Source organism: Mustela lutreola, chromosome 8 (assembly GCF_030435805.1).
Source record: "Mustela lutreola isolate mMusLut2 chromosome 8, mMusLut2.pri, whole genome shotgun sequence".
NCBI classification, from domain to species: domain Eukaryota; kingdom Metazoa; phylum Chordata; class Mammalia; order Carnivora; family Mustelidae; genus Mustela; species Mustela lutreola.
This window is the reverse complement of record NC_081297.1, coordinates 44,348,827-44,376,482: the sequence shown is the minus strand read 5'-3', so window position 1 is coordinate 44,376,482 and position 27,656 is coordinate 44,348,827. Positions and strand designations below refer to the sequence as shown.

The 27,656-nt window shown below is 40.1% G+C and overlaps 1 protein-coding gene across 5 annotated transcripts; it reads left to right on the top strand.

Annotated features, from left to right (window-relative positions):
- Nucleotides 1–27,582, top strand: CCDC77 (coiled-coil domain containing 77). 5 transcript variants are annotated; one of them, XM_059184461.1, is made up of 13 exons: nt 25–108; nt 2,804–2,858; nt 5,346–5,399; nt 6,960–7,203; nt 10,034–10,176; nt 15,568–15,664; nt 16,511–16,586; nt 17,757–17,848; nt 19,196–19,344; nt 23,830–24,049; nt 25,317–25,442; nt 25,540–25,692; nt 26,679–27,582. In XM_059184461.1, exons 3-13 carry the CDS (start codon nt 5,362–5,364, stop codon nt 26,823–26,825), a joined length of 1,485 nt encoding a protein of 494 aa, XP_059040444.1. In that variant the 5' UTR covers nt 25–108; nt 2,804–2,858; nt 5,346–5,361; the 3' UTR covers nt 26,826–27,582. The 5 variants fall into 5 exon arrangements, with proteins under 5 accessions (XP_059040443.1, XP_059040444.1, XP_059040442.1 ...); XM_059184460.1 differs by lacking the exon at nt 2,804–2,858 and having other exon boundaries at nt 1–108; XM_059184459.1 differs by lacking the exons at nt 25–108; nt 2,804–2,858 and adding an exon at nt 2,886–3,104 and having other exon boundaries at nt 10,124–10,176.
- Nucleotides 27,583–27,656: the final 74 nt, after the last annotated feature.

Below are 27,656 nucleotides of genomic sequence, written 5' to 3'. Positions count from 1 at the left end.
ACTCGTGGACGATTGGACAGATTCGTGCACACTCAGTGGCGCCGCTTCGCTACCGGATTTAAGTTTTGTTTTTCGGTTGGGGTTTCTGACTCGGAGGCTTAGTGTGGCGTGAGTACGGAGTTTTGGGTTTAGGATGCTGGGATTAGGGAATGGGGCCATAGACTAAAAAAATACTTAGCGAGGGAGAAGTAGGTGCGGGGACCGGAAGAAGGAAGCTAGGACGTGCAAAGTGAAAGGTTTCAGGGGGGTGTTGGAGGATTGGGGAGCCATAGCAAGAGGGAGTCAACAGCGGGATGAAATGTAAACGGGGTGTAGAATTTGGAGGTCCTGGAAATGCGTTCCAATATTCCCTCATTCCAGGATAGTCTAAGCCCTCAATTTCCTCATTTGTAGAACTAAGGAATAATAAAAAATACTTGACAGAGTTGTTGTGGGGGTGTATAATTGAAAATTCAAATCAGAATATTGAAAGATGTCATTTGTTTATTCAATGATAATTATTACTCTGTGCCAGGTAGTGTTTTAGATAATGAGGTAGTCATAAACGCAGTGAGAATAATGATGTTCCCACAAAAGTGATTAGAGGAAGTAGAAAAGAAAGCTGAAGACAGAACCTTTTGAACCAAGAGAGGAAAATTATCAGTAAAAATAGTAATGATCTCCATTTATTGAGCACTGGCGTGTCAGACACTGTGCTCAGCCCTTTTATTTATTATTTCATTTAATTCTTACACCAACCTATTATAAATGCTATTCTCCCTCTCTTTTAATAAGTAACTCAAGTGTAGAGAGGTGAAATAACTTGCCTCATCACACATCTAATAAGGAAAAGAGCTTTGACTGAAAGCCAAGCCTTTTCGATTTCAGAGCCCAAGCTCTGAACTACAAAATTTTTTTAAAAGATTTTATTTATTTGCCAGAGAGAGAGAGAGAGCGCGCGCAAGCGAGCACAGGCAGGCAGAGTGGCAGCAGAGGCAGAGGGAGAAGCAGGCTCCCTGCCAAGCAAGGAGCCCTATGTGGGACTCGATCCCAGGACGCTGGGATCATGACCTGAGCCAAAGGCAGCCGCTTAACCAACTGAGCCACCCAGGTGTCCCTGAACTACAGTATTTTTAAAAAGGTGATCAGTACTATCAAAGTAAGCATATAAATTGAGGAGTGGGGATGCCTGGGTGGCTCAGTGGGTTGGGCGCCTGCCTTTGGCTCAGGTCATGATCCCAGGGTCCTGGGATCGAGTCCCACATCGGGCTCCTTGCTCAGTGGGGAACCTGCTACTCCATCTCCCTGTGTATTCTCTCTTTCAAATAAATACATAAATAAAAATCTTTTTAAAATAAATAAATAAATAAATCGAGGAGTGACTTGCTGGGTGGAGGATGGAAAACCAAGAAAGCAGCTGAATTCATTCATTTGGGTATCTAATGACCAAGAAAATAACTTCAATTCGGATGTTATAGTAGGCATTGGTAGTATAGTGGTGAGCATAGCTGCCTTCCAGATGTTGTAGAAGACAGACTGTGAGAGGTTTATAAAACTAAATGAGATGTGAATGTAGATACCGTTTTGTTGACCTGCAGTAGTCACAGGCAAGAGAAGGAATGAGGATAATTACTATAAGGAAGAAGAGAAGTTACAGGTTCTTAGAAGGCTCTTTAAAAGTTCCAAGATATTCTGCGGTGCCTGGCTGGCTTAGTTGGTTGAGCATGCAACTCTTTTTTTTTTTTTTTTTTTTAAGATTTATTTATTTATTTGAGAGAGGAAGAGCATGCACAAACAGTGGGAAAGGGAGAGAGAGAATCCTTGAGCAGACTTCCCGCGGAGCATGGAGCCTGACTCAGGGCTCAATCCCAGGACCCTGAGATCATAACCCAAGCCAAAAGCAAAAGTTGGCTGGCCAACCCACTGATCCACCCAGGGGCCTGAGCATGCAACTCTTGATCTTGGGGTCTTGAGTTTGAGCCCCACATTGGGCATAGAGATTACTTTAAAAACAAACAAACAAATGACTCAAAAGATTATTTAAAAAAAAGAAAAAGTTCCAAGTTACTCTTAAATAGTTGAGGAACAGTGACATTCATCTTTAAGATGTCACCTGTATTTATAAAAGGGAATATTATTTGGCCATATATAGGAATACTATTTATTCATATATATATATATATATATATATATATATATATATATATATATACTAACACCTGCTACAACATGGATGAACCTTGAAAACCTCATGCTAAGTGAAAGAAATCCGTCATAGCCAGCCACAAAAGGACCACATACTATATGATCTCATTCTTATGGAAGTCCAAATTAAGGAGCTCTATAAAAATAGAAAGTAGGGCACCTGGGTGGCTCAGTGGATTAAGCCTCTGCCTTCAGCTCAGGTCATGATCTCAGTGTCCTGGCATTGAACCCTGCACTGGGCTCTCTGTGCAGCAGGGAGCCTGCTTCCCCCTCTCTCTCTGCCTGCCTCCCTGCCTACTTGTGATCTTTCTCCTGTCAAAAAATAAATAAAATCTTAAAAAAGAAAAAAAGGTAATAGAAAGTAGATTAGTAGTTGCTTAGGGCTTGGGGGGAGGTGGAACACAGGGCTGATGGCTAAAGGTTATAGGATTTCTTGAAGTGATGAAAATGTTCTGTAATTGTGAGGGTTGCACGTATCTGAGTATACTAAAATCATTGAATTGTACACTTTGAGTTTTATGGAATGTGAATTATCTAATTATATCTCTATAAAGCTGTTAAAAAAAAATGTTGCCCATAATCCTACCATCCCAACCCAATTACCATTTTTATTTTCTAGGTTGTTTTTTACAAGAGACAAATTCACCCAGTTTGAAGAAGCTTTGTGGAAGGAAGTGAGTTTAAAGGAGGAGAGTAGTCATTTTAAAGGAGAGAATGAGAAAAAGAGATGGCATGCTTGAAGGGTTGGTGGGCAGAAGGAAGCTAATGGAATGACAGAAGCAGAAACTGATTTTCTAGTTATGTCAGTGACATAAAAGTGAAGCAGAGAAGGTAGGTAAGGGGATGTCAGAAAGTGAGAGAAGACTTCACCAAGAAGGCGACATTAAAACCCTCAAGGAGAGGGAGAAAGCCATATATAGGTAAATGGGAAAAGAACATCATAAATGATGTAGAAGGTGGAAGTCTGAGGTAAAGGTTTATCTGGCGTGTTTGAAGAACAGCAGAGGCCAGCATTGGTGGCACATTGAGCACGGGGAGAGTTCTAGGTGAAGCCACAGAGTCCTGGGGTAGCCAGATCATGTAGGACCTTGGAAGCCATTTTAAAGACTTTGGCTTTCTGACTGAAATTAAAAGTCGTAGGAGGCTTTTGAGCAGAGAAATTTTGTGTTTTGACTTACATTTTACTTATTTTTTATTTTTTAATTTTTGAAAATATTTTCTTTATTTATTTGACAGACACAGCGAGAGAGGGAACACAAGCAGGGGGAGTGGGAGAGGGAGAAGCAGGCTTCCTGCTGAACAGGGAGCCAGGTGTGGGACTCCATCCCAGAACCCTGGGATCATGACCTGAGTCGAAGGCAGATGCTTAAGTGACTGAACCGAGGCTTCCCTTGACTTAACATTTTAGATAATCAAACTGCTGTGTTGAAAATAGACTGCAAGGGCTGAATTTGAAAGTGGAAGCAAAGAGACCCGATAAAGAGGCTATTTTAGTCCTCCAAGCAAGAGATTGTAGTGAGTTGGACCAGGGCAGCATGGGCATAAGCCACTGTCTGATTCTGGATATTTTCGTGGTAGAGCTAAGGGGATTTGCTCTTGGATTGAGCATAGCATGTAGGACAAGAGGAGTAAAATTTCTCCAAGGTTTTTGGTCATAAGCAATTGCCAAGATAGAGGTAGTAATTACTGGAATGTAGAATTGTGAGAGAAGAGCAGGTTTTGGTGGTAGGTGTTTATCAGGAACTTGGTTTTGGACTTGGGAAGCTTGAGAGACCTGTTAGACATCCAAGTGGAGATAAGAAATAGGGCAATGAGATAGGTATGAGTGGAGTGGAGGCCAGAGTCAGCCCTGGAGGTAGGAATTTGAAAACCATTGGTGTGTATGTGGTATTTAAGAATGACACTTTTTTTTTTTTTTTTAAGGATTTTTTATTTATTCGTTTGAGAGAGAGTTCACGAGTTAGGGGAGGGATAGGACAGAGGGAGGAGGAGAAGCAGGCTCCCCGCTAAGCAGGGAACCTGACGTGGGGTTCAATCCCAGGACTCCAGGGTCATGACCTGAGTCGAAGGCAGACACTTAACTGGCTGAGCCACCCAGTTGCCCCTAAAACTGACACTTTATACAGTCACCAAGGCCCTATAAAAGGAAGGCAGTAACTGAAAATTAATGACCAGTGAAGAAGAAAGAAAACCAGGAACCTCTGGTGTCCTAGAAGGCAAATGAAGAAAGGTTTTAAGGAGGAGGTGCAGAGGCATTCTGGGGTTCCAAGCGGGAAAATGATCTAGAATTAACAAGAGTGATGGTCTCTTCACTCTTGTTCATGAAATTCTTCTCCAAAGGACTGAAGATTATAAACAGATACATACAGATTAAAAGAGCACAAGAACAGAATATTACATCATCATGCCCAAGATCAGAATGGGTTGACAAAGCATGCTTGATAAGCCAGCATTCCCCAAAGCTAATAAAATAAACTCTCCCCTTCCGTCCCTCCTTCTCTCCTCCTTCCTCTCCCTTTCTTCTCCTCTTCTCTCCCCCTTCTCTCCTTCTCTTCTGTTCCCTCCCTGACCGTGAGGTTATCTTCATGAAAATTTCTGTGATAAGATTATTCAAATAGAGGATCCCAAGCCCCACGTTAGCAATTGGAATGGAGATTGTAAGTGGACCTTACAAAGCTTGAAAGTAATTTTTTCTTTCTCTAAAATGAAACAATAAAGTTCACCAGATGTCAGTGGCTTTGTATTTATTTTAAATTTAGTGTAATTAAATTAATTTTCATTTACCGTACCTTGTTAGGAACATTTCTGCATCTCCTTCCTCTTTCAGCACAAGGACTGTCAATTCGTTTTGCATTGCTGCAGACAACCTCCATGTTAAGGAGGCTTTTCTTTTGTGTGTGCTTCTCCATCCAAACATTAGATGCCGTGATGATTTTATTCAAAAATAGTAATGATAAATGCCTTATGAAGATTCGAAAGTCATAGATTTTCAGGATTTGGAACCACTTTAAAGAATCCTACATTGTAGAGCATCACATTCTCACCAGCATGTGATGGTGGAAATGGAACCTGTGTATCCTGTACTGTTGTTTTTGTTTTTTTGTTTTTGTTTTTTTGGTCTGTTCCTGACCCTTCATTCTGAATTTTTGTGTATTTGACAGGTGTGAAGAGGACAGCATGAACTTTACCCCAGTGCGTACCCCCGTCTGCAGAAAGTAAGACATTTGCCTATTTGCGAGTTGTTAAAGAATCAAGAGTTCTGTAGCCAGAAGCATAAGTTAGCTGAAAAACTAGAAAGGTTTTAGAAGCATGTTTCCAACCTCTGGATTTGAACTATATTACATGTCATTTATCTATTCTTATTAAGTGCCATTAGGATTCAAAACTGGGACATATTAAATGTTGATACCCGAATCCAGGCAGTTTGAATGGGCCTGGTATAGTGCCCGTGGATCCTGGGTTACAGAGGAGACAACCAGCATGCATAAGCAGGGGACTTTTAATTCTGGTTCTGCCCTCTGCTTCCCACGCAACAGACATCCTCCTCCTCATCCTCTTCACAACAACTTTCCACTGCAAAAGCGCAGCAGGACCTCTTAGTTCATCCACTGGTCTATTTCCCAGAGTACTTCCCTTTGAAGACATGAAACATTAAGTAAAAGAACATTTCTGTCACGAGCTTTTAGTTATTGAGAAAACTGTAGGATTTTTTTTCCCCCTTCGTGCTAGCTGAAAGTAAATTTTAATATCTCTTCTATACATTCTTATTAAAGGTGATGACCATCTCCATTGTTAAATACAGCTTTGGGAAACCAGTATAAAGTCTCTGCAGGGAGTTAGCCAAAGTGGATTAATTTTCACAGGGTTTTTGTACTTCCACACCACGTATTTTCTGACTTGGCATTGTTTCAGCTGAACGCTCTTGTTTGCTAAAAACAAACAAATAGAACTTCTTGCCTAGCCTTTTATTAGCCTCTGGTCTTGTCTAGTCTTGGTCTGCGTGATTTAAACGTTCTGATGCTGGTGTGATTGTGTGGTTACTAACTAAGGCTATATCTTCTAATCCTGAATCTTACATTTGTCATTTCCTTTCTTAATAATTTTGCCACTTACATGTACCTGTTCCTAAAAACAGTTTCATTTGGCAAGTTCCATTCTTAAATGGTAATATCTTCTACATATGCATCTACTTACTTTTTACCGCTTAATGTTGTTTGAATGATTCATTGATATTTGGATATCTCTAATCCATTGTTTCTAATGACTTTGAGTAATGTTCCATTTATATAAATATACCACAATTCATCCATTACCCTATTGAGTGGATGTCTGGAAGGTTTACCGGTTTTGTTATTACAAATAATGTTGCTACCAACATTTTCATGTGTGTTGCCTTGTACACATATGCATGAGTTTCTCTAGGACAGAGGGATAGCGGTTTTACTAGATTCTGTCAATTACTCTATGTAGTGTCAAGTTAGACTCCACCAGCAGTGGAATGTGTTCTTTTGCTCTGTGTCTTAATAGTATTAAATTTTCGATTATTACCGGGTCTTGCTTGGGTAATATTTCATTTTTAATGATCTTTTTACTCTTTTAACATGTATTTTGAATCTAGCTGTAAGCCTTTAATACTTGGAAACATCAAACTTCGAAGGTTTATGAGCACCTTAATTATGGCACTTCAAGAACATAAACATTTTTTTTTAAGAAATTACAGTGTCTCATAACTGTTCACATCATTGAATGACTATGTCCTTTTTGATTTCTCACAGGCCAACGACTGTCTCCAAACACGATGTTCCCTGTGGCTTCAGTGGTCCCACCAAGTGGAAGAGAATATCTTTCTTGGATTCAATGGAGTCGACTCCCTTGCCTTCCACGGAAGATCGTCTGGCTGTCCTCTGCCCTTCTCAGGAGCTTCTGGAATATTACCAAAAGAAGATGACTGAGTGTGAGGAAGAAAATGAGGACCTGCTGAAGAAACTGGAACTCTACAAAGCAGCTTGTGATGCGCAGGTGAAAGGGATGACACGCTATACCCTTTTAGGGCTCTGATTGAGTCTGTTCCTTTCTGAGAGCAGTGCCAGCTCGAACCATAAGCAGATATCTTATTTAAGAAATTATTTTTTTATCCTTTCTGCCTCAGCCTAGCTACCTATACACCTTTTGGGTCCCTCACTAGGTCATAATCTCCCCCAGCTGCTGGACCTTTAAACTCTTATATCTCGGGCTCTTGTATACTTCTAGATCTTTCACCCCCTTACACCTGACTTCATTTAATGTCATTGTTAGCTCTATAGCTCCTTGACAGTTCGGTTTTCTAAGCATTGCCTGCCAGCTTCTGAATTCACATCCTTCCTTTCTAATCCAGGCTCCCCTGGGCTTCACTTCAGGAACTGTACTACCTACATGGGACCCCTTGCTTATTCTGCCTTGCTTGCATAGCACAAGCCCTAGCTAGAATTTCGCCCAGTTCCCTACTACCTCTTCTCTTGGAGCAGGATTCTTAACATTGGCATTATTGACATTTGGGGCTTGGTATTTGTTTGTTGTGAAGACTGTTCTGTGCATTGTAGGATTTGAAGTAGCACCCTTGGCCTCCACTCACCAGATACCAGTAGCGCACCTCTTCTCCCATCCCCCCCATCCCCAGTTCATGACCCATCAAAAATGCCTGCCGTTGCCCAGTTTCTCCTGGGGCATAGGCAGAATCACCCCCGTTGAGAACCATTGTCCTAACACAGTTACATATCATTACAGAATAAATTCATGATAAACTTGTCCATCTATATCCTTAGTCACTATACAGCAGTTTTCTTGGCCTGTGCATACCTGTGCCATACCTTCACCCTCCACCAGCCTGCAACCCCTTCTTAGTCGTCTTCTCTCTGGCCATCTTGTTTCCGAGTTCATGGAGGAAACACCAGCTATCATACATGTGCTCCCTTTCTGCCCGTCCACGCAAGTTACCTACGTCTACGTCCATGTCTCCTCTCTTACTGCTTTGGGGATGAGCTGTCTCTGCCTGTTCAAGCTGCACTGATCCAGCAGTCCCCCTGACCCCCAACCCTTTCTCCTCCTCAGAAACCCTGCTTCATCATCTCTCTTCTCTGTGTGTTCTATTTTTAACTTCTTGCCTGACATTGGCTTTTGGTCCTCAGTATATAAACCTACTCAAGTCTTTCCCAACTTAAAAAAATACCCTTCAGTAGTTGACTTTCCTCTCTAACTTCTTTCTTATGTAGGTGGCTCTTTCTCAACCATACCTTTAGAATAGCTTGACTTTGTCACCCACTCAGTGACCTCTTGACTGCAGTTTGGTCTCTGTCCGCATTGCTCCACTAAAAATCACCCGCTGTGGTCCCTGGAACCTGCTAGTCAGAATGATCTCTTCTCTTCATGGCCTTGGCTGTATTTGTCGCTATTGATCTCTCCTTTCTGCAGACTTGTCCTTTCTTGATTTCCTTTCCCAGTTTGTCTTACCTCTCTGACCGGTTCTTTTCAGTCTCTGTCAACGGCCCCCCCCTTCCTTAGTCTTAAGTATCAAAGTTCCAGATTCCACAATATATGGTCTCATTGTATTCATGCCTTCTACTACCACATATGAGGTGATGACACCAAATAACTAATGTGGACTCACTTTTCTCCAGAGTTCCTTGTTAATATGTCCGTGTCTGAACTGCTCTCTCTTTCCTACCCTATCCACACATGATGTGTACCACTGATGTTTCCCCACCTTCCATTCCTTATCTCTTTGCTTTTTCTTTATTCTATGTCCCGTAAATGGTATCATTGCCTGCAATTCTCCCCAGCTCCTACTTCTGTCACTTGGCAAGTCCTTTTGATTCTGCTTCCTAAATGTCACTACACCCATTCCAACAACTTAATCACTGTTTCCTCAACATCGGTTCCAACTCTCATTATGTCTCCCCCGAACTATTAAAGTGTCCTCCATACCAGTATCCAGCCTGGATATCATACTTACCCACTCTGCCTCTCGCTGTCCACTCCAGCAATACTGAAATACTTGGGGTTACCCAGACACTTAGGGCTCTGATGGTTCGGTATTTCTCTCCCTTTCCCAAGAGTACTTGTCTTCTGGTTGTCTGTAGCAGTCTTCATATTTCAAGTTCCAGCTTTGCCTGTGTTCTCTGACTTCCCAAAACCTGCAGAGGTTTTACTCTACTGTACTTTCCCATCAACCATTTTACTATGCATTCTCTTTCATGAAATAACTATTTCATTTTAGTTGTTTGCATTTCTCTCCCCTCCAACAAAATTCTTCAACTCTGTGGGCAAGAATCATACCTTTTTATCCATGTTTTTTGAAAATTTTGAAATCCTTATTACATAGAAAGCATTAAAAAAAGAAGTGTGACTAGAACAGGTAAATCATATGGTGTTACAGGGTTCTGTAATCTGTAAAAGGAAGATACAAGAGCTTTGATGTTATAGGCAAACATCACACTCACCCTGCAGCTGTTAAACTCAAGTCTGTACACAACCTGTTGTTGTCATTTGAATTCCATGTTGGTGAAACCATTCACTCTGTAATATTTCTTTTCTTTTTTATAATTTTTTTAAGATTTTATTATTTGACAGAGAGACACACAGGGAGAGAGGGAACACAAGCAGGGGAAACAGGGAGAAGCAGGCTTCCTCCTGAGCAGGGACCCTGATACAGGGCTTGATCCCAGGACCCTGGGATCATGGCCTGAGCCAAAGGCAGATGCCCAACCAACTGAACCACCCAGGTGCCCCCACTCTGTAATTTCTGCATGACCTGATCCAATCAGAGATACTCCCATGAAGTGCAGTATCTTTTCAATACCTCTTTCCCCCCCAGCATAAACTAGAATGGGATTTGCAGCAGAGGGAGGAAGAGATTGCGGAATTGCAGAAAGCTCTAAGCGATATACAGGTCTGCCTCTTCCAGGAACGGGAACATGTTTTACGCCTCTACTCAGAAAACGACCGACTGAGAATCAGGTACCCAGTGGGAGAAGGGAAATATTGGAGTTCTATTTCTAAATTACACTAAACGAGATACATTTCTCTTAGGTTGTGTTCCCCAGGAAGCAGACTCTGAGATGGATACAAGGATGGTTAGTTGGGGGACTCAGCAATAATATCTATGAGCAAATTTGGGCAGAGGGAGAATTTGAACTGTGATTCTATGGTGGAGAGGCTTTAGCCAACTGCACAGGGAGCTCTGAGGCCAGGACAGCCATTCAGAGGCAAAGCGGTTGACCATTTGTAGCCCATAGTGATCACTCATTGGATGTTGGCTGTCACCAAGGAGGGGATGTAAATTTGGGAGAGGCAGCCCCTGTCAGCCTAGGGCAGTTCCTGGAGAAGGACTGAACTCTTGGGTGATGGATCTAGGTTCTGAAAGTGGCATCTGAGCAGTGTTCCACAGGATCCACTAATTTTTTTTTTTTAATTGTGATAAAATATACTTAACATAAATTTTACCATTTTAGTCATTTTCAAGGACATAGTGCAGTGGCGCTTAGTATATTTATGTTATCAGGCAGCCATACCACTATCCAGGTCTAGAACTTTTTTTTTTTTTTTTTTAAAGATTTATTTATTTATTTATTTGACAGAGAGAGATCACAAGTAAGCAGAGAGGCAGGCAGAGAGAGAGAGGAAGGGAAGCAGGCTCCCTGCTGAGCAGAGAGCCCTACGTGGGACTCGATCCCAGGACCCCGAGATCATGACCCGAGCCAAGGCAGCGGCCTAACCCACTGAGCCACCCAGGCGCCCCAGGTCTAGAACTTTTAACCTTCCTTATAGAAACTCTGTCCCCATTAAACAGTAACTCCTTATCACCACCCCTCCTCAGCCCTTAGTCACCACTGTTACATTTTCTGTCTATGTATTTGACCTCATATAAGTAGAATCGTACAGTATTTGTCCCTTTGTGAGTGGCTTATTTCACTGAGCATGATGTTTTCAGGGTTCATCCATGTTGTAGCATGTATCAAAATTTCATTGCTTTTTAAGGCCATATTCATATTCAAATTCATATTTTAAAAAGTCATTGACAAATCCAGTATCACTATAGTTTTTTGTTTGTTTGCTTGTTTGTTTTTTTAAGAGAGAGCACTTGTGAATGGATATAGGGAAGGGGCAGAGGGAGAAAGAGAATCTTAAGCAGGCTCCATGCCCAGCGTAGAGCCCAACACAGGGCTCCATCTCAAACCTTGAGATCATGACCTGAGCCCCAGTCAGGAGTCAGGTGCTCAACCACCTGAGCCACCCAGGCACCCCCAACTGTGTTTTAGAGTTTTAGCTCTTACAGGTAGGTCTTTGATCCATTTTAAGATAAACTTTTGTATATTGTGTTAGGTAAGGGTCTACCTTCATTCTTTTGCATGTTGGATATCCAGTTTTCCCAGCACCATTTCTTGAAAAGACTGTCTTTTCTTCATTGAAAGTTGAAAATCACTTAACCATACATGTGGAACTTATTTCTGGGCTATTTGATTCCAGTGGTCTAAAGATCTGTCATTGTCAGTACCACACTATTTTGATTATTGTAACTTTGTAGTAAGTTTTGAAATCAAGATGTGTGGGTCTTCTAATGGTGTTCTTTTTCTATATTGTCTTAACTATTTTAAGTTTCCATATGAATCCTGAGATTCCATATGAATTTTAGGGTGGATTTTTCTATTTCTGAAAAAAAATGTCATTGAGATTTGATGGGAGTTGCTCTGAATCTGTAGATTGCTTTGGGTAATATTGACAATATCAAGTCTTCCAATCCATGTACATGGCATCTCTCCATTTATGTATGTATAGTATACAAGTCTTTCACTTTCTTTTTTAATTCCTAAGTATTTTATTCTTTTTGATGCTAATATAAAGCAAATTACTGTCTTAATTTCCTTTTCAGGTTGTTCACATTAGTGTATAGAAATGCACCTGATTTTTGCATGAAGAATTTGTATTTTGCTACTTTGCTGAATTCTCTTTTATCAGTTCTAATGGGATTTCCTTCGTTTGTTTGGGTTGGCTTTTGTTGTTTTTATGGAACCCTTCGGTTTTCTACATATAAGATTATGTCATCTGTGAACAAAGATAATTTTACTTCTCTCTTTCTACTTTGGATGTCTCTTCCTTTTTTCTTGCCTCCTTGCCCTAGCTGGTATTTCCAGTACTGTGTTAAATGGAAATTGTGAAAATGGGCATCCTTGTCTTGTTCTCAATCAGAGAGGAAAACTTTTGGTCTTTCACCATTGAGTATGATATGTATGATATGGGTTTTCCATACATGGCTTTTATTGGGTAGAGGTTATTTCCTTCTTTAGCTAGTTTGTTGAGTGTTTTTATCATAAAAGGGTTTTGAATATTGTTACATGAGTTTTCTTTATCATTTATCATTTATGATTGTGGGTTTTTTCCTTTCATTCTGCTAATGTGATATATTATATTGATCAATTTTCATATGCTGAACTATGCTTGGATTCCAGAAATAAATCCCACTTAATCATGGTGTGTAATCCATTTAATGCTCCTGAATTTGGTTTGCTTGTATTTTGTTGAGGATTTTCACATCAGTGTTCGTGAGGGATATTGGTCTGTAGTTGTCTCTTTTTCAGTTTTTAGAAAAGTTTGAGAATTATTGGCATTGTCCTTTAGATACTTGGTTGGGTTCACTAGTGAAGACATCGGGTCTAGAGTTTGTCTTTGTCAGGAGGTTTTTGATTATCGATTCAATCTCCTTAATAGTTTTAGCCTTGACCTAATGCAGAATTTCCTTTCAACTCTGGGCCACACTGAAAGCTCACCTTTCATGTCACTTGATATATGGGTCAAAGCAGTATCCCATAGTATGGGATATGGTCTCTAAGAGATTTGAAGAGTCCTTTTTTCTACTTGGTAAGGGTAAGGCACAGTAATTTGTTTTTTACTTTGAAGGAAATGTCTGGTCATGCCTAGATCAGATCCCTAAAACTTCACTGATATGCTTTGAAAAGTTTACTCCAACCCTCTCAAGCCCATGTATCTTACCAAGGGTTTTAATGCATCTACCATTCTTGTCTAGCCAATCTAATTTAATCTGATATCATTTTTTAAAAAGATTTTATTTATTTATTTGACAGACAGAGATCACAAGTAGGCAGAGAGGCAGGCAGAGAGAGAGAGAGAGAGGGAAGCAGGCTTCCTGCGGAGCAGAGAGCCCGATGCGGGGCTCGATCCCAGGACCCTGAGATCATGACCCGAGCCGAAGGCAGCAGCCCAAACCACTGAGCCACCCAGGTGCCCCAATCTGATATCATTATTAATGAACTAATGAAATCTGTGGTATGGCGGGATCCAGGTCTCTTTAGACTTATTTGATAGGATGCTGAAGAGTTAACATGGTTTTATGGAAAGACTGTAAAAGTGTACTGTGTTCACCCCACACAAATGAGAACTATTTCTGGTCCTGTTAGGAATGGAAAGGAATGCATTTGCTTACTCAGTATCCATATTCCATGTACCTAAAACCAAGTAAATCTACTCTAGCAAAGATACTACTTCTAGGACAATGACTGAAATTGGGACCTCCTTAACAGTAGTAGTCCACTGTTATCCTTCTGGTTTTGCATAGCTCATACTGTGAATTAAATGGGGATTTGATGGTGACTTTGACCCCACATCTTTTAAGTCTTTATCTTCCATCTTGGCAGGGGTGGGGAGGGGCAGTTTCAGAGTCTTCCTCTTACCTTAACCCAGATGCCAGGAAACCAGGCAACTACCAACTACCAAATTTTCCAACTACCAAATATGGCTATTCCAGTTATACATTTAGAGATGGGGAAACTAACCATGGATTGGGTCTGGACCCAGTGGACCCACTGTGAGCTGGGCCTGGTACAAAATTGTGTTGATTACATGGTTCCTATATACTCCAGTGCCATGATAATGGCAGGTATCAATGTCAGTTCAGACCCTGGACCCATCAGTTCTTGAATTACCTGTGTATTTCCTTTTCTCCAGTGTATAATTAATTAAATAAATGGCCATGGGTCTTTTGGGGAAAGACTAGGGGACTCATTATCATGTACTTGCTGTGGTGTCACCAAGTCTTACCTCCTGGGGACCCAGCTTCTTTGTCAAGTAATTATCTTTATGCTGGCTGAGGTGTGGAAAATGGATCAGAAATTGTGCTTTTGCTTAGGGTGCTGCCCTTAGCCTCCCTTCATCTTTGATTTCTTTTATTTTATTTATTCATTTATTTCTTTTAAGTAGGCTCCACATCTGATGTGAAGCCCAGTGTGGAGCTTGAACTCACAACCCTGAGATCAAGACCTGAGCTGAGATCAAAAGTTGGATGCTTAACCAACAGAGCTCCCCAGAAGCCCATCTTTGATTTATTTTAATTTTTTAAGCTGTACCTTGTTAACCACCCGTCTGTTTTGCCCCTAAGAACACTGTGTTTGTTATTAAAGATTTTATTTATTTAGAGAGAGAAAAGGAGCACAAGGGGAGGTGAGGCCAAAGGAGAGGGCGAGAGAATCTCCAGCAGACTTTGTGCTGAGTACAGAGCCCAACACAGGGCTGGATCCCATGACCCTGAAATCATGACCTGAGCCCAAATCAAGAGTCAGGTGCTCAGCCAACTGAGCCACTCAGGCACCACAAGAACACTATGTTCTATAAACCATCTCCATATCACAGACTCTGAAATCTCATTTTAGAGTTTGCTTCCTTGGTCCATTTCTGATATCAACTGTCTAAGGTTGGGTTCTCCAGAAAACAGACTTTGTAATGGATATTTGCTTGCAGGAGATTGTTTAGGAGAGTCCCTTCAGGGATAACCACTAATGAAGGAATAAAGTCTGATTGGGCAGCAGTAGAACTATTTAATTAATTACAGAAGACCTCAGCCAGTGCCACAGGGTGCACTGAAGCTGGGATGGCCCTTCAAAGGTATTCTGAATTGATGCAAGGGAATTGGACTTTTCTGTCCTCTCATTAGCCAGGCCCTGGGTCCAGTCTGTCCGTTGGGTATACAGTTGGTTAAGGCAGTCCCTCTTGACTGAGGACAATTCTGGAGAGATATTCAGCTGTGAGCCCCAGTTTGCAACATTGCTGGCAATTGGAGGAATGAACCCATTAGTGCTGAAGAGGGAAATCTGAGCAGGGTACCCCAGCATCCACTATAACTTTCTTCTGGAACCAACTAAGAAATTATTTTGTGGTCCCCTCTCTCAATTTCTGGATATAAATATCTGATGTTTTAAAAATTAGAGCCAAGGTCTCAATAAATCTTATTCAATTTTAATTTGATGTTGCCATTGTCTTAAATCAGAAAGGAGATCCTTTAAACAGAAAAGTTTATTTCCTCTGAACACAATGTGTGGTTATTCTCTTTGAGAATCGCAGGGAGATAGAAGACAAGAAAAAGATTCAGAATCTCTTGGCTCTTGTGGGCACAGACACTGGAGAAGTGACCTATTTTTATAAGGAGCCTCCAAACAAAGTAAGTAGTCTTTGGTACGGCATGGTAAGCATTACTTTTTATTAAAAAAAAAAAAAAATAGGCTGGGGTCTATAATAAGAGCAATTTTGGTACTTGTTAAAGAAGATAGAAGGAGAATTAGCTGTCTTAGTCCCGAAGTCTTCAAAGCATTTTCTATAATTACAAAGAGCTTTGTGCTTTCATTTACTTTTTTCTCCCAAAAAAACCTTGGGAGGTGGTATCATTTCACTGTTTGGAAATCTTAAAGCACAGAGGAGTGGATGTTTTGGGTGAGGTTAGAGAGGAAAGCAGGAGCTGACTTAGTGTGGGAGCAAATTCGCAATACTCAGATTTCTTTTTTATGTTAGTTTATGCTGATGATAAAGTACTACATGGTCTTTATGAAAAACAGATTTCAGAAATCTGTCATATAAAAGTGGCAGTCTCTTTTATCCCCAGAGAGAAAGCTCTTTTCCCATTCATATAGAAATATTTGTGTGTATATATAGTTTTTTTATTTTTACTTTTCTATAAACTGCCTCAGTGAGCATCTTTGTGCATATCTACATATGCATGCTTTTGTGTTCCTGTTATTTTCCTAAAGGTCCTTGCCAAAGATGCCCCACCCCTTTCTTTTAGCAGATAGTATGAAATAACTCTGAAATTTACTTTTTTAGCTTATTTCACTAGCGCTGAGTTTTGTCCACTTTAGTGTCCCTCACACATGACATCCTTATATGATTATGGTAATTTCAACCAATTGTATTTGTGAGTAGTGTTTTGATCTATAGAAGTAAAGCTAAAAAGTGAAATACAACATTTATAGGAAAGCTAACTCTATACTTTTTGCTTTTTTTGCTTCTTCAGGTCAGCATTCACTCCAAGACTATCCAGGCTATAGGTATATGTGAACAGAATGAATCTTCCTCAGCTTTCAGAGCAGGTATCAGCTGTATTACTATAAATTCTCGTTGATGCAGAATTCAAAAACACAGTCAAATAATTAGATTTTGTTTCTACTATGTGGTAATAATGAATGTTCATATTGATGTCCCTGCTAGTTTAAGATCTCACTGAGCTTTTTTTCCTTTAACCTTCCCGTGATGTTTTAATAAAGGAGAATAAATAATACATAATAAACATGCTTATAGGTAATAAAACAGATTGGGAAAACTTCTGGGATCACAGAATGTTAATTAGCTTCTAAGCCTCAGTCTCCCCCCGCCCCTTTTTTTTTGATGGAAATCCCAATTTTATTTCTTTCTTTGCCCTTTTTTTTTTTTTAAGAAAATTGAGATGTGGGGCGCCTGGGTGGCTCAGTGGGTTAAGCCGCTGCCTTTGGCTCAGGTCATGATCCCAGGGTCCTGGGATCGAGCCCCGCATCAGGCTCTGCTCAGCGGGGAGCCTGCTTCCTCCTCTCTCTCTGCCTGCCTCTCTGCCTGCTTGTGATCTCTCTCTGTCAAATAAATAAATAAAATCTTTAAAAAAAAAAAAAAGAAAGAAAAAAGAAAATTGAGATGTAATTGACATATAGCATTGCATTTAAGTATATAATGTAAGGATTCAATATTTGCATATATTATGAAATGATCACCTCAATAAATCTAGATAACATTCATCACCACAGTGGTTACAGATTTGTTTTTCTTGTGATAAGAACTTTTAAGATCTGTTCTCTTAGTGTGAGCTTCTTGAATCATCCTAGGAATTTTGTTCAGTGTAATTTTAGTGTTTCTTATTTTTAAAATAATCTTGTCTTTTGAAAATTGGGTGATCCATCTTAACCAAATATTTAGACTTACTTTTCCTTATTCCTTATCTTTTCTGATTAAATATGATTTTATGAAGAAAACAGATACAACTTCAAAGGAAAATTTAGTATATCCTTTAGAAAGATGAATATTATTATTCAGGAGACATCCTAGCAGAGTTCCTTTAGAGAGATTCTCATTTGAAAAAGTATTGCTATAGTCATTGTATGCTTTCCTTTTTCTTCCTTTCCTTCTCTTCTAGGTAAATGAAATCAGACTCCTCTGCAGAAGTCTGCTGATGTTCAAATAGCCAAAATAAAAACTAAGTAAAGGTCTTGATTAATTTTTGTTTTCTATTTTAGATTCTAAAGTAAACAAAAAAAAACCAGCAATGAGAGAGAAGGAAGAAAGTTCTGAGCAATATCAGAGAGACATACAAACACTTATCCTGCAGGTAAAGCAGACCAGAACAGTTTCTGTCCACAAGTTTAGCTTTGTGTAACATATCTTTGTTATCATATAAGTATCTCCTTGCACACATATTATTTTTTCCTTGTGTGTGTGTGTGTGTGTGTGTGTGTCTATATGTTTTCTTTTTTTTTTATTAACATATATTATTTATTTCAGGTCTGTGATTCACTGGTCTTATATAATACTCAGTGCTCATTACAACACACACCCTCCCCAATGTCCATCACTCTATTACCCCAACCCCTACCTCTCCCCTCCAGCAATCCTCAGTTTCTTAAGATTAAGAGTCTCTTATGGTTTGTCTCCCTCTATAGTTGAGTCTTGTTTGATTTTTTTCCTTTCTTCCCCTATGATCCTCTGCCTGCCTCTCAAATTCCTCATATCACTGAGATCACATGATAATTGTCTTTCTCTGACTGACTTATTTTGCTTAGCATAATACCCTCTAGTTCCATCCACGTTGTTACAAATGGCAAGATTTCATTTTTTTTACGGCCTTGCACACATATATCTAGGTATCAAGTGATTACGAAAATTTAGGTTGTTCCTAATTTCTGAGAGTTTATGTTTTAAAACCATTATTCTCTATTCAGCCATTCTAGAAGCACTATCCTTAGCCCTACCTAACAAAACTATCATATAGTAAGAATTTCCTTGTGGCTTAAGGGATACGCAAAGAGTTACAGTTGTCTCTGCTGAAAGATTGACCAGTAGGGGTATATCCATTTATTTAGTGCATGTGTTCTAAAGTCACCAATTATCCTTCTACCACCTGGTAGTTGTGTAACACTTGCAACCATGCGCTCAAGTTCCTGTCCTTACTAGGGTCTGTTGCCTTAAATGACAGTTTCTGCCTTTGGCCAGTATCTCCCCTGGGAGTCATGACAACCAGAATCAGAGAAGGAAATAACATGATACTGATTTTTCTTCACTTTTTAAATTAAAGGATGAAGAAAGGAGTCATTCTATTTCTATGCAACTAGGGGGTCTTAGAAGGGAGATAGTCCTAAGAATCCCAAAAGGGAGATAGTGAAAAGCTGAAAATGTTAGGGTAGAGGAAACTGGATTTTCCAGCTTTTTGTGTGTGACGCAGATCCTGTGTGGTGTGAACAGAGCTTGCTCTTGTGTAGCCTAACCCCATGTATAAGACATTAAATGAAAAGGAGTACACTTAAGATTTTTCTTCTATTTGTTTCGCTGCCGTGCTTTTGTTTGTGGATTTGTTTTGTTTTGTTTTCTAAAGTTTTCTGGAGAAAGACTCACTTTTTGAGGTAAGAAATAAGTGGAAGTGAGACAGGAGTGGATACCTCACCTCTTTTGGCCTGTCCAGGTGGAATCACTGCAGGCTCAGCTGGAAGAGCAGACCAAGCTTTCTAGAGAGCAAGTTGAAGGGCTCATGGAGGACAGACGGATTCGCATTGAGGAAATACAAGTTCATCACCAGAGAAATCAGGACAAAATCAAAGAGCTTACCAAAAAGTGAGTGTTCAAGAAAGCTGCACTGACAGATCTGTAAATTTTTCTGAGTGGCTTGGAAGTTAACAGTCCTCTCCTTTAGCAGCATAGTACTGTGCAACTGAAAGGGATCTGGAAAATTCGTCTTTGTCAGACACCCCTGCCTCTATGTAGGTGGGTGTCCGGGCTTCTCCACGAGTGCTGTTGATTCTTTTCTTGAATAGCTGCCAAGTATCCCCCATGCTCCGTTTAACCCACTTGACTTTTAGCTTGATCTTAGTGGTGAAGAAATATTCTCTTATCCACTGATAGGTTATCCAGTGCAGCCCAATACGGTAGGGACATTTTCTTTTGTTTGGCCCTTCACGAATGTGGGAAAAATGACTACGTACCTGTACAAAAACCACAGACTCTCTGTCCTCACTGCTTTAATTCCGCACCTGCCTGCCTGCCTTTCCTCACCTTTCTGCAGTCGGATTTCATCCCCACTGTTTTACCAAGCATGCCCTTTCTAAGGTCATCACTGACTTCATTATCTCTTTAAAGTGCCCGCTGTAACTAGTATACTAGTATCATTCTGTATATTCAGTACCGCTAAGCTCCCTTTCTTTGAGATGAATTCTCTTTGCTTCTACCTGTCTGACCCTCCTCAGATTTTTTAACGGTTCCAGTGGCCAGACTGTGCTGTACAGATCTCTTCCGTAATGTTCGAACGCCTCCAATTTACTGCAACTGAATCAGACTGTTTTTCTTCCCCAAGAAACATCTCATTGTCCCATCTCAAACCTACTACTACATTCTTTTTCCCATTTACTTTAAAGATATCCATCCTGTTTCCCAAGCTCCCTGACCTTAGAGTTATCTTGAATTCCCCACTCTCTTATTCCTGAATTCTGAGCCCTAATGAGTATGATGAGCCTGGGAAGCCTCTCCAGGCCGTTCTCTCCCTCTCATTCTTCTCACATTGGTTCAACCTATTCTTTTTTTTTTTTTTTTTTTTTAAAGATTTTATATTTTTCTAAGTATCTCTACCCCCAACATAGCACTGGAATTTGTGACTCTGAGACCCAAGAGTTGGGTGTTCTCCCCTCCTGAGCCAGTCGGGAATCCCCCAGCTCTATTGTTTACATTCCTGCAGTAATCTAGCTGTTCTTCCTATCACTGATCCCACCGCCTTCTACACTTTTCCTCGCTGCTATGAGTTAGAAGTTACCAGCTGCTCCATTGGGAGTTACCAACTGCTCAGAAACATACAATAGCTTCCTATTTATCTCATGATAAAGTCCTGCTGCCTCAGCATGAATTACTAGAATCTTCGTCATCTGGCACCAAATGAACCTTTTCAGTCTTAGCTCTTCCTCTACTGCTGTGTTTTAACCTGTCCTTCAGTCTGACCACTCATGTCTATTGCTTATGGGATCCTTGCTGTGTGGCAGGCACTTGGCTGTGCATGGTCATCTCTCCTCTGAACACTTCCCCCGGCAGAATTTAATTTTTCTTCCTCCGCATGCCTCTGATGCCTCGCCTGCCTCTGGTGGCACTAATCACCACCTATTGGAGTTATGTCTGTTCCCCAGGGGCGTGCTGTGGCCTCAGTTAAGCATCTGACTCTTGTTCTGAGCTCAGGTTTTGATCTCAAGATTATGAGTTCAAGCCCTGCTTTGGCCTCCATGCCCAGCGTGGAGTCTATTTAAAAAAAAAAAAAAGTAATGATTAAAACTGGATGTGATTCGTAAATTAAGATCTCCCAATACAGGCTAGAAAATGCGTTCTGCCTCTTACAGACTCAGTTTTTGTTTTTTGTTTTGTTTTGCTTTTGTTTTTAAGATGTTACACATTTATTTGACAGACAGAGATCACAAGTAGGCAGAGAGACAGGCATAGAGAGGTGGGGGGTGGGGGTGGGAAGCAGGCTCCCCGCTGAGCAGAGAGCTGGATTTGGGGCTCGATCCCAGGACCCTGAGATCGTGACCTGAGCTGAAGGCAGAGGCTTAACCCACTGAGCCACCCAGGCACCTCACAGACTCTGTTTCTTTTAACACAGTATAATATGTTTTCATGTGGCCAGCACATCTCCATCTTCATTTTCATGTTTGGTATTTTGTGCTTACACATAGCATGTTCACTTTTCATTGGATTTTAATTGTTTTAAAAAGCAGTGTTTTTAAATTGTCACAGTAATTTGTAATTTTATATCTGTCTTCTAGCAGATTAATAACCATCCTAGTTTAGCATTATCTGCCCATCTGAGCATATAATCAGTCCCTTACATTTGATAGATCATCCTAAGGATATTGAATGGCATGAAATCCAAGGCCTTTAATGACTGTCCTTTGGGTCTCATTTTCATACCATTTATACATTAACAAGACTATTTATTGCTCAGTTTGTAATCGAGAACATAATGTAAAATAGAATAAAATAACTCATTGAAAGCATGAGAGATCTTGTGGTAACTGAATCAGTCTCTCTTTATATACATAAATATATACCTGAGTATATGTATACATTCGTCTGGTGACAGTTACTCTGCTTTGTGCCTGCATTATGCTCTCATGTTCTCCTTATCTGTGTATCCTATTACTCATGAAAAGAACTGAGTTTCTCTGACATTATTTGGCCAGTGGAAAATTACAGTGATTGCCTCATGGTATTTAATATTCTTTTTAAGCAGTTTGATCATTTGGTACAGTATTTTTCTAGAAAGTATTGATATTAAACTGATGAGTTGCTAACTTCTTAGGGATATCCTTTTTTAAAGATAGAAACATCATTTGCCTATTCCTAAATCTCAGTAGTCAGCAGGAATTTGTTTAGTACTCTGTGTATGTTTAGCATTTGGTACTATTCTTGACAATATGGTGATAGCAAGGCAAAAGCAAATGATAAATAGGGGATATGCTTTCACTCAGGCTAGAAAAAATATGCATGTTGGGGCACCTGGCTGGCTCAGTTGGGAAAGTACGCGACTCTTGATCTTGGGGTTATAAGTTTGAGACCCACGTTGGGTGTAGAGATTACTTAAAAACAAAATCTTTAAAAAAAAAAGAAAAGAAGAAATTATGCCTGTTGACAGTTAAAACATGACAAAGGCACCTGGGTGGCTCAATCAGTTAGGCATCTGCCTTTGGCTCAAGTTGTGGTCCTGGGGTCCTGGGATTGGGCCCCGAGTCAGGCTCCCTGCTCAGTGGGGGTCTGCTTCTCCCTCTCCCCTCCTGTTTGTGCTTTCTCTCTCTCTCACTCACTCTCTCAAATAAATATAATCTTAAATATAAAATAAAGTAAAATAAATTAAAATTAATAAAACATGACACAGTCTATGAGTAAGTGTCAAATTATAACACAGGAGTAGAAATTTAAACTGATACAGAATTTCAGAGAATGGAGAAACTAAATGGGCTAAAGTTGTCACGATCTCTCCATGGAGGAAACTGATGTTGAGGAAAGGACAAGTTTTGCTACCAGGCAGTTTACATGTGGATTACAGCATAACAAAACCAAAACTATTTTTGACATTTTAGAACTTGTGTTCACCCTCAGTCAGGGAATATATTCCATACTTGTGCAGGCTCTGTGTAGATATTTCTGTAAATCTTTTAATGATATAAACTAGAATTAGCATTGGGAAAATATAAAGACCAGTCTACGTTGGGCACATGGGTAACACAGTCAGTTAAGCAACTTAACTTGATTTTAGCTCAGGTCATGGTCTCAGGGTGGTGAGATGAAGCCCTGGATTGTTCTCTGCGCTCAGCAGAGAGTCTGCTGGAGATTCTCTCTCTCCCTCTGCCCCTCCTCCTACCCAATGCATGCGTGCATGCTTTCTCTCTCTCTCTCAAATAAATAAATTTTTTATTTTATTTTATTATTATTTTTTAAGATTTTATTTATTTATTTGACAGAGATCACAAGTAGGCAGAGAGGCAGACACAGAGAGAGGAAGGGAAGCAGGCTCCCTGCCAAGCAGAGAGCCCGATGCGGGGCTCGATCCCAGGACCCTGGGATCATGACCTGAGCTGAAGGCAGAGGCTTAACCCACTGAGCCACCCAGGTGCCCCAATAAATAAATCTTTTTAAAAAATAATGTTTTTATTTAAGAGCGAGAGATTATGAGCAGGGTGGGAGGGGCAGAGGGAGAAGTAGACTCTGCCGAGCAGGGAGCCCAATATTGGACTCAATCCCAGGCTCCTAGGATCATAACCTGAGCCAAAGGCCGAGGCTTAACCAACTGAGCCATCCAGGTGCCCAGTAAATAAATCTTAAAAAAAAAAAAAAAAAAAAAAAGACCAGTCTGTGAACTAGTGTGCATGGATAGGTACATTACACTTTGTCCAGTAAAACATGTAAGTTTACCAGTGATTAGATTGTCTTTTAAATACTGCTAGTGATATTTTATAGAATTTGTGTATTGCACAATTTTTAAAGAACTCGTATCTTCCCTTTGTTTGAGTAACTATGTACCATATGTACCCCTAAACATGGTGTCCACATTTGTACTTTCTTTCATAGTCTCCATCACACCCAAGAACTTCTCTATGAGAGCACGAAAGACTTTTTGCAACTCAGATTTGAAAGCCAAAATAAAGAGAAGTCGTGGATGCTTGAAAAGGATCATTTGATGTCGAAGATTAAGCAATACAGCGTGCAGTGTAAGAAGAAAGAAGAAAAAATTGGAAAAGTTTGGCCAGTCATTCATGAGACTCATCATAACCAAAATGAATATATTAAGGTAGTTTTCTTATGTCCTACAGAAATTGTTAATTTTTTTGGAAAAGTTGAAAGAACTCAGAGAATTCCAAAGAACCTGAGAATTGAAATACAAGGTCCATTCAGTCCAGAAAGCTGTTGTAGCAGCAGCCTCAAGAACTAGGTTTCAAGGAGTAGCTTATCATTATAGTGTTTAGGGATTTAGAAAAGTGAACTATTGATTGATTCATTTAACAAATATTTATTGCACTCCTACTGTGGGCTTGGCTCTGCAGCAATAGATAAATTAGACCAGGTCTGCCTTTGCAGCATTTACATTTTAATGGGTGCGGGGTCGGGAGGGAAGATGGGACTGGCTGGCTCAGTAGTGAGAGCATGCATCTCTTGGTCTTTTGAGTTCAAGCCCCTCATGGGGTGTAGAGACTATTTAAATAAATAAATAAATGAATGAATAAAAAAAGCCTTCATGGGTGAGAGGGTACAAAAACAAAACAGAGAAAATGATAGCTTATTTTTTAAAATGGTGTTAAGGAATTGAAAAGATTATATGAAGATTTTATATAGTTGCTGAAAGTCTGCTTTTATAGGGAAGCACAAGGACCCTCTGTGAAGTCTGATATTGTTGCTGAGACTTATAAAACAGTACTGAGCTTGCCATACAGACCTGGGGAAGAACATTCCAGGCAGAGGGAAGAGCAAGTCTGAAGTATGTTCAGGGAAGAGAGGGAATATCATTGTGGTCATGGAGGGATAAGCAAGAAAGAAGTGGTAAGCAGAGAGGTTGGAGGGTGGGTAGCAACCAGTCATGGAGGGCCTTCCAGGGCCTTTACACGCCTGGAAAGAATATTTAGCTCTAAGTGTTGTATGTCTTTGAAGGATTGTGTGTAAGGAAGAAACATGAGCTGATTAAGTTTTTTATCCACCATTCCCTCTGCTCAATGGAACATGTATTATGTGTTCTTGTTGTTTCTATTTAAAGAAGAGCAAATTTGTGCCAAAACATATGTTGTCATGTCCTACTTGGTATAGTTCTAAGCTCCATTATCTGACCCTTCTCAGAGCCCAAAATACTTGTTTTATTTTAAAGAATTTCTACTGTGGACACTTCAGGAAAAGGTTAAGAGAATCATCTAGAAATAGGAGGCTTTCAGATGTTCTCCAACATTCCTTGCCATCTTGTTCCTTAGTTCGTTTTAGATTTAATGGAAATCATTTCTTTCCTTTCTTTTGTTGCCTAAGTACTATTTGAATTACCAAAATTGTAATTTTATTTTCCCTCTGACCTGCAGTCCCTAAAGGATAAGTTAGTTCAAGAGAAAAAACTGTCCAACATGTATCAAGAGCAGTGCATTTCCCTAGAAGAAGAACTTGCCCGAATTCGTGAGGAAGAGGGAGTGAGGAGAGAGATCTTCAAGGTACAAATTCTCTATCACTTCTGATGGGGTAGGAAGCGCAGATGCTCCGGGAATGTGTTCCCTCTCTTCACATGCCTTGCCATGTCTCTATATTTAGGATCGCACTAACAAGATGGGGAAGCGTTTACAGGTGATGACAAGACGCTATGAGGCCTTGGAGAATCGGCGCATCCTGGAAGTAGAAGGCTTTAAGACAGATATTAAGATTCTCCGGCAAAAGCTGAAACACTTGGAGCAAATCCTCTATAAGGTAATCACTGATCCTGAATTACCGAGAGGGGGGAAAAGGGGTGCAGGTAAGGAAACATGGTCATGAGGGCTCCTCAGAAGAAAGATGGGCTGTTTCCCTGGTGGTAGACCCTAGCGGATCAACATCCTTTAAGTCTCATTCAAAGCAGCTTAAGTACACAGCAGAGGGAAGACACAGTAGACTAAAATCATTGCTAGTCTGCACCATTGTACTTCCATCTGAGTTGAACTGAGGAAGAAGAAAGCTTCCTCCTTCCCAGATCAAGCAGCAGATGAAAAGAACTGTGTCTATTTTACCAATGGAGAGAGAGCGAGTGAGTAAGGAATGAAGTAGTTTCTCCCCTCAACCCTCAAACACAGCTTTATTTAGAATTCAGGTTGCCTCAGAATTCTTCTTAGATATTTTTTTAAAAAGATTTCATTTATTTATTTGACAGGAAGAGATCACAAGTAGGGGGAGAGGCAGGCAGAGAGAGAGGAGGAAGCAGCTCCCTGCTGAGCAGAGAGACTGATGTGGGGCTTGATCCCAGGACCTTGGGATCATGACCTGAGCCGAAGGCAGAGGCTTTAACCCACTGAGCCACCCAGGCGCCCCAAATCCTTCTTAGATTTAAGCAGTAATTCACATATCCTAAATGATTGCTATGTGCCAAACAAGGTTAGTTACAGAAGAGAAGCTTTTTTTCCCATTCTTTGGCAAATTTACCAGTAACATTTATATTGGCCTCTGTTTTTACTCATTTCTGTTTGTTGACCTCTATCTTATGGCTTCTTTACTATCGTATAGAAAAGCAGAGTCTCATGCCTTTTCTGCTTTAATTCTACTCTACATTTTCTTTCTTTTGGTCATTAGCAAGCTAAGGATTGAATTTATCTTATGTGCTAAAAGTCTGCCAAAAAGAAGCCAGCATAGCCTAGTCTTTATGACTGATTTCTTTCTTCTGGAATGTGCCATAAACATTTCTTCTTTTTTTTCCCAATCTCTAGGCAACACTGAATGCCCAGGCAAACCAGGATCTTGCCATTCTGTGTGAGGTGCGTGACAGCAATAGACGGGCACATAAGCTGCAAGGAGAACTGAAGAACCTTAAGTCCAAAGTCTTTGGTCTGGAGAATGAACTTAGACTCTGTTGACATTTACGTTTAGCCATTGCCTTTGTCTGGAATAGGTTTGCTTCCTAAAATCTGAGGAAAAGGTTCTTTTCTCCCAGAAACTATGCACAAAGCCAGCTAGAATCGTGGTATCCGTTATTAAGAAGATGGAGCTAGGAATTGGGGACCACTAAAAGAGCCCTTCTTGTATGCTAAGCTTTAGCTATCATTTTTACTGTCCTATTAATTAACCTTTTTTGTGTTTTGGGTCTGGATTATAACCTTAATCACTTAGAGACTTTCCCACACTATTTCTCCCATTGATAATATGATGACAGTTTTTGTTTTTTTAAGAAGGCAGTGATGATGAAAATTCCAGAAGGAAGTATTTTTTTGCTATGAGCTTGACTGGGTGTCGGAAGTTGAAATTCTGCCTGAGATCAAGGCATCCTCTAAGGTTGCCCAAGGCAGCAAATCACAATCTATCACATGTAAATAGATAGTAATTGTACTATTTAACTCTTCCATTGTGAGCCGAATTACTTTTTTGGATACCCAGTCTCAGTAAGTTTCACCAGAGGGCACTAGAGACCCTAGTCTTTTTCTTTTTCTTTTTTTCTTTTAGAGACGCTATTTTTAAGTAAAATGTTCATATAGGAAAATAAAGGTGCCACGTTGGTAAGAGCGAGTGAAACTTTAGTCATCCTTAAATGAAAGATCATTATCTTACCAATAAAATGCTTTTTAAAAAAAAAATCTATAAATCAACTACTTTTCAATAAAAATGTAATTTAAAAGATTCTGGTTTCTATAACTTCTTGTTAAAACCACATTTATAACTTTGTTAATGACTCGGTTTACTTACTTGTTCCA